The sequence below is a fragment of the Megalopta genalis genome, unplaced genomic scaffold (assembly GCF_051020955.1).
Source record: "Megalopta genalis isolate 19385.01 unplaced genomic scaffold, iyMegGena1_principal scaffold0101, whole genome shotgun sequence".
NCBI classification, from domain to species: Eukaryota; Metazoa; Arthropoda; class Insecta; order Hymenoptera; family Halictidae; genus Megalopta; species Megalopta genalis.
The window spans coordinates 284,305-298,490 of NW_027476170.1; the positions used below are offsets into that span (position 1 = coordinate 284,305).

The 14,186-nt window shown below is 36.7% G+C and overlaps 1 protein-coding gene and 1 long non-coding RNA gene across 2 annotated transcripts in view; both read left to right on the top strand.

The window, feature by feature from the left end:
- Positions 1 to 14,186, top strand: part of LOC143262241 (uncharacterized) — a 156,411-nt gene that overhangs the window by 94,584 nt on the left and 47,641 nt on the right. The window lies entirely within an intron of this gene.
- LOC143262257 (C-type lectin domain family 4 member M-like) lies at positions 2,160 to 3,422 on the top strand. Its single transcript, XM_076528165.1, has 2 exons — positions 2,160 to 2,578; positions 2,819 to 3,422. The coding sequence occupies exons 1-2, from the start codon at positions 2,569 to 2,571 to the stop codon at positions 3,118 to 3,120; spliced, it is 312 nt and encodes a 103-aa protein (XP_076384280.1). The 5' UTR covers positions 2,160 to 2,568; the 3' UTR covers positions 3,121 to 3,422.

Below are 14,186 nucleotides of genomic sequence, written 5' to 3' on the forward strand. Positions count from 1 at the left end.
AGGGGATAATGACGTGCTGCTATTATAGCAGCCCTCTCCTGCTCCCAACCGTGAAAAGCACTGAAATCTCACTATATCTAGCAACACTGTCCAGACTCACTCTCAGTGTAATCAGAAAAAATAACTACGCAAGACGACGCATGCACGGTAGTCCCGCACAGCGGCGTGGTGCGTCTACCAAGCGTAATTACAATTCTGAACTACGATCGGACAGAGGCGCTACGTCACGTCGCCATCGTAGTTCAGAATTACAATCTTCATCACCTCATCATTCACCTCGAGTCTAGAATTTCAAGAGACCTCATCTCAGTAGACAAGGATAACAAATGATTGCAGAGAAAAGGAAAGAGGCGAATAAATAATCGGACACATAAATATTTGGGCACCATTTAAATTGGAATAGATTTTTTAAAATTTTACCAAGTAACTTTCTTTAGATGGTATGACTAGTCCCCCAGTCTCGCATAACGAAAATTTAATATACAGGGTGTCCCAAAAATGTCTCGTAATCCTGAAATGGCGGGTTCCTCAGATCGTTTGAAGCAGCTTCTTCCTTTACAAAAATTTTCTCCGCGGCACCGTTAACAAGTTATTAACGAAAAACAGTGACCAATAAGAATCGAGTACGGCTGACGCGAGGCGGCCCAGCCAACCAGCGCACGAAGCCCAGTTCCGCTCATGGGCTCGGTCACCTCGCGCCAGCCGAGCTCGCCACTTATTGATAATTGTTTTTCGTTAATAACTCGTTAACGGTGCCTCGGAGAACATTTTTTCAAGGAAAAAGTTGCTTTGAATGACCTGAGGAACTCGCCACTTTCAGATTGCGAGACATTTTTGGGACACCCTGTATATACAGAGTAAAACCAATTCAAGTCGATCCAGTCAAACGTATTATACAAACTTTTGATTATGTTGAACAATTTTTCAAATAAAAGTTGAATGATTTCAGGGAACACATAGTCTGATGCTTAAAGGAGATATGGAAGTCAATTTTGTTTTTCTAAATGAAATCATATATTTTTTGTTGCACCAATCAAAGAGCTCGTTATTTTCTACATAAAAGTACTAAACTTTTTATTGCGAAGGATCATTGGTTTAGAAGATATTTTAAGATTACTATATTTAGACTATTATTAGTCTGTAGAAAGTATATAAAAAGTATATAGACTATTAGTAGTCTGCACAAAAGTAATGTTTACTTATAAACATCCATCAAAATGACCCATGATATTTCAAATGTTAATAGCATTAGCTATTTCTTAATATTAAACCTAAAATATTTTATAAGACAACTTTCATCAAGAAGCTTATTATTATGGATTGCTTATTAATAAATTCAATAAATGTATCATAATTTTATCAATCGCTTCCTTTGGTGGTTTCAAGTTGCCAAATATCGTTGGATCGCCTGAAACATAAAGATTTGTAATCAAAACTTATTCGTGAATGTAGAAAAACAAAGCTAATTTAATAACTAAAATAAAGTAACAAGCAGAGCACAAGGTATTGAGGTCGCTGATTTTGTTGAGACTTCGTACATTTATAGGCCACCTGAAACTTGAAACAAGCCACCTGAATCACTTTCTTATTTTTATTAATAGAAAAATAGTGTCGGACAATAGTTGTTCGATTTCACGGGTACATAATGTCGTATCGATAGTTTTTTCTTTATAAGTGGAGGTGTAGAGGAGATATGAAGGTTAAACTTGTGGTTTTCTTTCTTTGTGGGATAATATTGTTTTCTATGTATATATTTTTTGATAGAGCCTTTCGAGACGAATATAATGATGTATAAATGAAGATCGTTCAAGGTTACAAAAGATCAACTATAATAGAAAATTTTCAATTCACTTCTATGCTGAAGTCACATGTCTTTTCTACATGTTGGTGTTTTGCGGATATCGCTTTTGTAATCGTTCAAGCGCATCACTGAATGCAAATAAGCATTGAATCAGAGGCATTCTCGGAGAACGAACTATATATACCGTAAAAAAAATTGTCTATTTGCATTCGGGATTACGCGAAGTAATAAATTAATCACTTCTGATGCATTATCAGTTTGACGATAGAAATATAAGGGTATCTCTTCCAAGCGATTAACATCACCAGCTCAGTGCAACGTCTCGTATCGTGATCGATGTACTTTCGCTGAACCGTATTTATTAGAACAATAATTAAACCGATTAGAATAATCGAGGCGATAGAAAGATCGTGGCTCGTTGCATAACGCTGACGAAATGCAGAAGCTTTCGCTGTCGTTTTTGACATTTGCCGTAGCCGCACTTTTTATTGCAGTGTTTCCATGCAGTGAGGCTACTGATGAGGTCCTCACGGACATTTCAGGATCGACCAAGAACGAAAGCACAGAGTCCAAAGGTGAATATTATGCTTGCTTCGAGAATTAGTAAGATTATGATTATTACATCGTTGTAACAACAATTTTTAATAGTCGAGGTTCTAGAAAATTCGTTTCTGAAAAAGAGCGGTTATTTTGCAACGGAGGACACAGGACCTTTGAAGCTGTATAAACGCCGGGAAACATGGAACGCTGCTCGAAAGTTTTGCCTCATGAAAGGAGGTATGGCTAGTGCAATCAGGAAAAGTGTCTTCGCAAGGTAACGCATGCGCAAGGAGTCCCATAGAGCGGCGTGGATCGTTTACCGGGTGTAAATTGTAATTCTAAACGACGCCGTACGCCGCTGTGCGGGACTCCCTGCGCATGCATCGCCTCGCGTGGTCACTTTTCCTGACTGCACTGAGTATGACAAAGCCACGGCATGTTTGCAAAGGAAGAGAGTAAAGGACATTCATCTTATAGGTCAGTTGGTCGTGATCGATTCCGCGCAGAAGCAAGCCATTTTGAGAAGCCGGCTGGCTAGAGAGTCATTGAGAGCTCTCTGGGTAGGCTTCCACGATCTGTTTGAGGAAGGATCGTGGACGACTGTGACCGACGAGTTGGTCGATGAATTGGACTATTATCCGTGGGCTAAAGGCGAGCCCAACAATTCCGGAAACTTACAACACTGTGCGATCATCTGGGGGACTAATATAACAGATGGGATGGACGACTACAGGTGCGATGGCAAGTTTGCGTTCGTCTGCAAAAACAAATCGTGTTAACCTCTTGCCCTACGATTTAAGTTTCAATAACGTGTGCCACAAAAAACAACAGGGCACACGTCTTACGGAACGTAAATTCATGCTAAAGTATAGCTGGTTTAATTTTGTGAGGAGTTTGATAAATGATTTCGAACGAATTATTAGTGAACAGGAAAGGTTTAATATAAGTTTCAATAGTCTTATAATTTTATAGGTTATAATAAATTTTAATTCCAATTTATAATAATTTACAGTAAATTAGTAGTCTCCGACCATATGGTATCCTTCAAAGTATTTTGGTACATGTAATGGGACTTTACATCTTCTACACTTCTACGCTGTTTCGCTACGTTGTTCATGTCTGATACAAATTCCTCAGAGTTACTTTGATTTCAATGGTGTCGGGTTCCATAGTTTAAAAAGATTTCAGTTATTGTATATTTTAATCGAAGGTCTACCGAGACCGCTAGAATTTGCAGGCATATTGGCTATAAAAGTCGGTACCTTTAGACCGCGGCATACTTGCAACACCTCCTTTAACCTTTACAGGACCATAAGATTGCTGAGAGTAAATATTAGTATGTGACTGTTTATTTTAGTTCGTTCGGACGTACAATAAATAAAAATCATAAGGAAAATACATAACAATGTGTAGTTTTTTTGGAATTTTATGGAAAATATTTTTCCCAATGGACGATAAAGGTAACACAAATTCTGGTTAGGCCTACTATGCCTTGTCTTTTATTTATTGGTTTATTATAACAAAATGTTAACGAAAATAATACAAAATTATGAAATAAAATTACTATACAAAATGATGTGCTAATTATGATATTCTACGGAGCAATTTCTTTTGTGAAGCAAAGATGAACATTGCATATATTATGCGTCCTTTTTCTATGTAGCGTTTAGTACAATTTGCACATCTTTTCATTTTTCCCGCCTTTTGCATGTTACTGGCAAATTGCGTTTTATACCAAAAATAACCAATAATTAAATATGACAATCACCAATTTAAAAATGGGCAAAAATGTTTCCCTTCGTCGTGAAGAGGTTAACCACTTAATAAAACAATTAAGGACATATGACCCAGTTCTACAAAACAAGCGAGAGTACTTTCCTCGCACATAATTATTGTTAAATGATGTAAAACAGAAAACCCAAAACCCATATTCTCTATTCTAACACGATCCTAACTAACTTAGTTTATATTTAGCCCGATTGAGACGCACCACGACTCCCATTTCAGGCCTAATTATCTGACCACGTATCTCATGTGTGGTAATCATTTCTGGCCCGATTATCTGATCACGTCTCTCATACGTGGTAATCATTTCTGATCCGATTATCTGACCACGTATCTCAGACGTGGTTGTAGAGCAAGGGGTTACACTTCAAATCACCTTACTGCTCTCAGTTACGTTGCTTTTAAGACGTGATTATATCGTAGTTTGAAACAATATCTTATGTAACAAAATTATTAAGATTCGTTAAGATGTACAGTAAATTTTTTCTAGTAGTCTCGCAGCTCAGAATCGAAAATAAACAACTCAGGCAATTCAGTCACGATACCTCGAGCCTCACGGCTCACCTTTATGGTTGTTGACACATCGTGAGACAGAGAAAGAGAGGGAGAGAAAAAAGAAAGAGAGGGATAGAGAGAGACTAAACGAGAAAGAGAGTGGAAGGGCGAGAGAGAGAGAGAGAGAGAGAGAGAGAACGAAAATCGAGACAGTCGGCAAACTAAAAAGCCAGCAACCAGCATATCGGTGTACATTAATACAAATACACAATAATGCTAGAATAGAAACGATGGCTTAACTTTTTTTATTTCTAGCTCCTTATACATGAAAATTTGTTTAACATATTGGTGAGATTCTTTCAGTTAAAATGACACCAAACGCAACATGCTTTTTATAGACCATATTTATTCAATTATATCCTGATTGATTTTGTTTTATGTACATTAGAAAACTGTAACATATTTGGTCTCATTTTAATCAGATAACTATCAGTAATATGTTTAAAAAAATTCAGTTTTAAAATGTTAACATTAAAAAAGTTATGTTACTGTATTATGAATTGACATTCCGGGAATCCTAGTCAAAGGAGCCCTGTCACGACCGCATCACACGCTTGACCGACTCCGTCGAATCTTAATAGCATAAGCGTAGGAATAACGCATATAGGTGTAAGAATAGCACAGTGACAATCCAAGCCAGCCCATCACATGGATTATTAGGGAGAATTTGCTGTATTTTGAATTAAAAAATTTCGATCCATACACAGACGGCGAGACATCTAAAACGGGCCACCTAAATAATTCGCTTGCTAGTAATGATAGAAAAAAGAATCAGAGAAATGTTGTTTGACTTTGAGGGATATATTGGGTTGGCAACTAAGTAATTGCCGATTTCAGTTATAGATGTCTCTCACTCCCATTTTTATGATATCCGTAAATGTTATATTATAAAATTATTATTATTATTATTATGTTATTTTTTATTATCCGTGAATGAAACCAGGACAATGCTAGGCCGCACACGTCTTTCTCCACTCGGCAAAAATTGATGGATATTGGTTGGGAATTGATGTTACACCCACCATATAGCCCTGATCTCGCGCCATCGGATTACCACTTATTTCGATCCCTGGACAACTCCCTTCGTGGTAAAACTTTTAATGATGATGACGCTGTAAAATCTCACTTAACTCAGGAAGGATCAGACTTTCTACGAGCGTGGAATTTTCAAGTTGTCAGAGAGATGGCAAAAGTTCATCGAACAAAATGGAAAATACATATATACAAAAATATAATACATATAATACAAGTAAAAAAAAAATTTTTGTTTCATTGAACAAATCGGCAATTACTTAGTTGCCAACCCAATACAACACGGTACGGTACAACCGGTTTTAAAGAGACGCAAAATTGCAAAACGCCGATGTTACGCGCGAATACAATTGACTGCTTGAGGAACTACAGTAAATTCTCCTTAACTGACGGTCAGATCGTGCATAAAAATGGACAATATGGGCTCGTTTTTTATAGTTGTTGTCAATCGGTAATTATAAACCTTATCTCGTATCTCCTCGTCCCAAATTGTCTATTTTTGTGTACAATTTGAGCATCAATTGGGGAGAATTTACTGTACTTCTTCAAGAAACGAACGCGCGAACGTGATGGAAATCGCCTCCGCCCACGGAAGGAAATCTCTACGCGCCGGTGCGCAGACGCGTACTCGCGAATTCCTTAACCTTCTTGACACGACAAATGAGAACGCGAATGTTACATTTCTCCTTTCGAGACGCAATTCCCCGTGCAAAACTTTCGAACGCGATTACAACCTAATTCAACACGAAACGTTCCGTCACCTCCGGTGAAGTGCGGCTTCGGCGAGGCGTGAACCGCCGCAACGCAGGATTCAGAGAGACGACTTTGCTCACACTAAATTTTCCGACCCATCACGCGAAAGGAAAATCACGAAAGATTACAAAGACCGACTCGCCATGTTCCTGACAGATCGTCGGCCTGGTAGTAACCCCGAAGGCACGCGACACTTTGACTGGGCACTGGGTTAGTTCGCAAGCGATTTACAAAACGTCGGAACGCGACATGCGTTCGCTCGGCAGTAGTTTCTCGCGGTTTTCGGCAACGATCGCTCTGCCCTTCCGTACTCCCACCCTACTACTCTATACATATAATTAGGTCTTGCAAGGAGAGGTCACGGACATCTGGTAACCGATCTCAATGAAATTTTTTGTAGTGAATCCAAACTGGAAATCACTTGTGTTATGTTCAAGCATTTGCGTGAATGGGCATTATTTATAAAGATATTTAATGTTATGTGTATAGATATCGAAAACAAGAAACGAAATCCACATATTGCAATGGCTATATGGGTATCGCATTGGGCCACAAATCTAGAGAATGTGGGTTAGATTTTTTCGGCGGTTATATTTTTCTCCCTTCATTATTGATGATGAATTAAATTCCTGTAAAAGTCATTTTAACGTGGATCGAGAAATTCAGTGACATTCTGTTATAACTATTGAACCATTGCAAAGATATTGTAATGAAATTTTCACCAAAAACATTTAAAAAATAGTTATTTTCAACTATAGATAATTAAATTTTTTTCATTTGTTAAACAATAATTTTTAATTAATTTTCATTGACATTTTTGTGAAAAAAGAATTGTTTGAATATAATGTTACAAACTATTTGTAACATTAAAATAGTAACGTACCTGGAATTACATTTACATACAGAGAACTTTTTCTGGGACGCGTACTTTATTGCACCCAAGCTGGTTACGAGGACCCACTAGTAATTCCAGGTACGTTCGTATTGTAATGTTACAAAGTGTTCCGCGTTAAAAGCATATAAAAGCTATCTATATTAATAAAGCATACGCGACTCGACCGCTCGAACCAACACACCGTCCCTACCATACAATAGATTCCGAAAATTACCAAACGACCCCATCTGTACTGCAAGCATCTTTCCACAAACAAATAAGCGACCGTAGCAATAGTATCTAATTATCCGAAAAGCCGTTATTTCCTGCCTGTAATATTTCCTTCAACGCTGCCTACATCTGGTCGCCAAAATTCTTTCACCGTTACGTATTCCCTTTACCTTCTGCACAACACCAATTACCCAAGGCAATATCTTTTTCCCCAGTCTTATTACCTGCGACGGTCAACCTTCGAGACACGCGGATTCTTCATACCTGCAAGTGACTGTTAGTTCGGAGCGGTCACCCTTTCCCTTGCTCACAATTTTTTTTATCAATCAATCAAAACGACCGCTTCCCTTTCTAGATCCGGAAAACTTGAAAAAACATTGAATCCGAGTGTCTAATTAAAAACTTCACACCCCTAACGAATCTTCTTAAAAGGCAAAACAGACAACGAACAGACTCTATATCGATCTATATCTATATATCGACTCAGTCGATAGTCTCGCCATCAACTCAATTCATTCTAAGCCAAGTACAGTTGGTCACCCTAGCATTAAAAATTGTTATGCTATGTTAAAATATAGTGTTATTGATATCAGCCAATGTTACAACCATTCTTTATTAACCTACCATCCGTATCACTCGAAAGAGTCATAGGGAATCGCGCAGACTCGATGTCTGCGATTGAATCGGAGACTTACGACCTCCGTAGATCTAACAGTTCACTATTCGATCTCACCGGGAAAACATGAGAAAACAACGGAGTTGATTTGAAACGTAGATTCTGAACCGATACGGAGTTGATTTTAAACATAGATCTGATATTGCTTTGCCCTGGGTTGAGTCTAAATCAAGTAAATCATAGATCTGATTCTGGCCCGATACGGAGTTGGCTCGAAACATAGATCTGAGCTGCTTAGAGAAACGTAAATTCTGATCCGACCTGAGCTGCCCCGAGCTAATTCGAAGTCAAAGTGATACAAGGATCTTAGTAGCACCAAATACAATTGATCAATCTAGAGACTGCGATTCAGATCTCCCGGACAGTTATTTGTTGGAGCTTCCGGTCATTGAGTCGCCATTGACTTATTCGAACGTTCACGGGAACGTTGTTAGTGTAAATTAGTCGGCACACAAACGTGCAAAGTACAACAAAAGCTCGGCAGATCTTAGGCTCTACCACGAGCAACAAATACATGGGGTAAGTCGTGATTAAAATCACCGCTGTGATTTTTATTGCGTAGAAAGAGATGTTTTTCATTGTAAATGTTTATGCATTTTTATGTATTTGTTTTTAGTATCACTCGTCGTCGGTGCATGGTATTTTGAAGAACGAATCGATGCGGCCGTACAAGTTCAGGCGAATACAGGTATTATCCGACATTGACGTCTCAAAACGGGTGGAATATTGAAGGTGGCTACATGTTACAAGCCAACGACACGGACTCTTTACAAGAGAAGGAAATTTCCCTGGCTGCAGTGTGCTCATGTTGAACATCGAGAATCCGCGTGCGCTTAGGCCATGTAAAACGCAGGTCCGAGTTCCGGTGAACGTATGCATCAACATTTGCGATGATTTCATACTTTTGCCGTACATCCTGCCCAGCAGAGTGAAACTTTTAACTGATGTTCCATTGGAGATCCGATAGAACATATTTTTTACTCTCCAAGATTCGATGGATCCAAGGTGGATCGGTGTATCGAAACGTCGACCATATATATTCAATTACACCGTGATTGATTTTATTTTACAGTGACTCGCATTAATATTCGGACACGATATTATTAGAAAAATTATTGCTTCTTTTTATTGTTTATGATAATATTAGTGAATCAATTGTTTTCTCGTATAATAAAGCACTTCTTAAGTTTTTAATATCCGTCGCACTGTGCCCGGGTGTACCTTATTCGCAGATTCTACGAACAACTTCTTTCTTAATTTTGTAGCGTTTTGTCCAGAACCTTTCGTTATTTTTCTTATTATCTTGCGTTGGTCGCGAGAGTCTAATAATTTTGGACCACCTTTCTGAGGAATTAAATCGATTCAAGCTTCACGAATGTATTGACGTATAATATCTGCCACACTACTCTTGCTTATATTTAATAATTTGGCTACATCTCTGTATGATTTTCCCTTCTCCTTGTGATAATTAATCAATTGTCGAATTTCAAAAGACGTATTTCTTCCTTTTCGTCCCATTTTCACAAGTAAAGGGTATGATATTACCAATAATTTCTGTGGTACCGAGTTCCCACAACGAATTTTTATTTGTTTATAAAATTTGTTTATAAACAATGTGTGTTAGCGGCGTTGCCAATGTAGTACAGTATTTTACTCTGGCATCTAAGATAACAACATCTGTCCGAATATTTTTGCGACGTTAAATTTTGTCATAATCTTGTTTATCACTTATTATGCGAAAGAACATGTGCAATAAATAAACAAAATTCATGTTTCTACTTACTTTAATAAGTGCTTTATTATATGAGAAAACAATTGATTCATTAATACTATCGTAAACAATCAAAAGGAGCAATAATTTTTCTAATAATATCGTGACCGAATATTAATGCGAGTCACTGTATATAATCAGAAATATGTGCTCAAACTACGTCATGTTTGGTCTCATTTTAATAAGAAAACTACGAGCAATTTGTAAAAAAAATTCAGTTTTGAAATGTTAAAATTAAAAACTATATATTGTTAGATATCTCGAGAACTCGAGGCTATTTTGTAACCGTTAACATAAATTTCGAACAACTTTTGGAACTATAATTGAGTTAGTTGTTTTTAAAATAATCAAAGAAGTTACTATACGAATTTGTGACTCGATAAATTTACAATTGTAACTCGATAAATTCGAAATTGTCCTTATCGACAACACCTGTAAATAGGTATTGTATGAACGCATGTACGTATATGCCCGAGTGTATGCGAGGTATAAGTGTGCGAGCGGTATACATATATATGTTCTATGTATATAAAATCAATGTAAAATCAAAAGTTCCTCATCTGCAAAAACTTTATCAGAATTAACGTGATGCCGTAATAATAACCCCCGCACAGTAGTCCATTTAACCCGAAAAGGCGGACACGACTATCTTAAAAGCAGCTTAATATTTAAACTCTCATAACTTTGTTAATAACGTCCATATCGAATGAATTAAAAACCATATCAAAGTTTATACTCCTTACTTTTTCATTCTTTATATTATCTTTATCATAATCGATGACTAAAGCAAAAAACCAGAGCATAAGGAAGTACGTTAATTTGAAAGAATTTCTTGATATTAATTAATCATTACAAGCTACAAATATTTTTTTACGTATGAATAGGTTAAATAGACTAAACTTCATTGAAAGGAAATGTTTTTAACATATAGATATATAAAAAAATAGATATAACATTAATATAATGAATATTTATTTAGTAACTAAAAAAATGTCTTTAATATCTAACAATTAAACGGAATAACGAATGTAAATAAATCAATAAATGGATAGATTGATATACAAATAATGGACAATAAACAATAAACTTAAAATAAATAACATTAGAAACTGTAGTCTTCGAACTGTCGCGCAAAATACTGCAGCATTTCAATTTCAATTAGCCGTAACCCTATTATATGGACGATTGCGGCAAAATTTTAATGCCGTTGTAATCACGAATTATGTAATGTATGTAGTAAATGTAATCCGAATACTTCGATACCAATAAAAATAATCGGACGAACTCGGAAGTATAACAAAATCGTTAATGAAGTTTGAAAATTGAACAAGACATGAGTAAATCATTCTGTTTTTGAAGTTGAATAACTACGGAAATATAGATGTTGAAGATGCAACACCTGCATGAGGGTGTAGTTTAGACCTGTCTTATAAGCTTCCATAAACAACAAGATGTAAAATTTTGTTAAAATATTGAAAAATCGATAGCAAACAGAAGGTGCTTTCATGAGTAGTTCGGAATGAAACACTCCGTGATTCTATGTTTGTTTCTATCGTGATTCTATCACGATGTTTAAGATGTTGATTGAATTGATTTGCATATTTATAAAAATGAATCCAAGAATAAACTGTTCCGCGTTAAAAATATATAAAAGCTATCTATATTAATAAAGCATACGCGGCTCGACCGCTCGGACCAACACCGTCCCTACCATAAAATAAATTCCGAAAATTACCAAACGACCCCATCTGTACTACAAGCGTCTTTCCACAAACAAATAAGCGACCGTAGCAATATTATCTAATTATCCGAAAAGCCATTATTTTCTGTCTGTAATATTTCCTTCAACGCTGCCTATATCCGGTCGCCAAAATTCTCTCACCGTTACGTATTCCCTTTACCTTCTGCACAACACTAATTACCCAAGGCATTATCTTCTTCCCCAGTCTTATTACCTGCGTCGGTCAACCTTCGAATCAATTAGTTTTATTCTAACGTATAATCAGAAATTAAATTTAAATAATATTATGTACATGTAAGACATCATATTTCCATTAAAATATATTTACTACTCTAAAACAGTGGAACATTTATATTGAAATTAACGTTAACAATAGAATTTTAAAAACTTTGACTCTAATGCGGCACAAGTTCCCGTTATCCAATTGCTCTGAAATTTGGAACACATTTCTTCACTATGTAGCACATAGGGGGGTGAGCAAAAAAAAAACTCAAAAACCTTTTTTGATCTATATAGCTAAGGCCCGCACACCTTTTAAAACGATATAACTGTTTTAAAACTGTTCTAAATGACTTCAATTTTTTTTCTAAATATTAGACGAATTAGTTATTATTATTAGTTAGACTAAATATTAGACGAATTAACTAAAAAATACTTCTTTTTAAAATTTTTCTATGACTTAGAGTAGAAAAAGATGTAAGAAAACTCCCGTTTTTTTTTCACTTTTTTATCTGAGCTTTCTCGATGATAATTTTGAGAGAGCTTTGTCAGACTTGAATCCCCACGATTTTTATTTTTGGGGCTACCTCAAGGTAATTTCAATAATGACATTTATAATTTTTATTATTATATATTTTAATATTCCTTTAAACTAATTTCATGTACTTTTTCCGACAGTCATTTCAGGATGCGGTGTACCGGATGCCAGTCGATGGCGCCGAAGAGGTGATAGCAAGGATACACGGTGCCGTCACAAACATCCGTGCAGATACGCTGCAAGGAAATAGTTTCACGTGCAAAGTTATGTCTTGAAGCAAGTGGATTGCATTTCGAAGCAAATAGATAACATTAAACGGCCCTTTTCAGGGCCACAGAATCTTAACGCAGGTTAAGACAATTCAACTGCAATCCCTAGACTTAATTGGCCCTTTTCAAGGCTCCCAATTTTAAAGCAAAAAACAAAGAGAGAAATCCAAAGGACATGCGCACATCTTTCCCGATTAGCGAAGATTAATTAAGTGGCCTCTGTGTCATATACCGTGCAGCGAAATTCACCGTTCGATTACCGGTTCCGGTATCTAGACACAGTATACACGTTACCAGAAAAGAAATCATAAAATTTGTTGACAGTTTTCCAGGAATGTGGTTGGGATTTTTATTTTAGTCGTTCTTCAGTTTTCTTCGAGGCAACGTCGCAAAGTATTCTTCGCAGGAACAGTATCGAGGAGGTGGAAGCAGACGGCACCGTGAGGCTATCAACGAGAGGAATCAGTGATGTGAAAGTAAACTCCTTGTCAAGGATTAATTAAGTGGTCAGTGTTTGACGACAATGTTGTAAAAGTGAACACCGTGTTTACCATGAAGTTTCTACATGAGGCCGCTCCGACCGCATCCCTTCCGCCGTAAGGAAGGGATCCCATCCCATCCCATTGACCTGGGATCAATGTACAAGATCAGTGCATCGACATCGTGAATTGTGATCGACAATTCCAAGCAGTAAACGCATCCTCATCGAAATGGGTAAGCTTCTATTAATGATATCCTTCACAATTCTTAAATAAACATATCCCTCATGTTCTTTGACACGATTTATTATTAAATTAGCTACGTGAATCGTTTGTTGAATTCTGTTTGGATACGAAATTGTTGAAACAAAAATATCTTTTGCGTGAGTTTGACGGGATATTTTATTGTTAATCTTTACTGTGATCGACACAATTAATAATTCAAGCGGCTGTCACGGTTAAACTACTGATTATTTCAGCTCCGAAAAATTAGTAAATTCTCTTCAGACGTTTTAACCCTTTGCACTCCGCTGTCCCCTCTCGTGGGACATCGTAATTCTAGCAACTTTTTCAGACATGCATGTTTCCATGAAATTTTCTCTTGAAATCAAAATATAGTAAAATTACTAAGATATATACAAGAAATGTCAGCGGGTTTGTAATGTCACGACGGTCCGAGCACTTCAAAGGCGCCACTTGAAAAGAGCGATAAGGCAAGTTTGCAGAAGAAAGATCGGTATGCGAACATAGCATGCACTGTGTAGTGAGATTTATAATCATAAAATATGAAGGAAAAGATTTTCAAAGCTGAACTTAAGTCTGGTTTGAAGCGTCGATCGGTATAGATAGATCTAACGAGTGAGAAAATCGGAAAAGTGATTCTTCTCTTAGTAAATAAATTGTTTGGTAAAAGTTTTTCTGG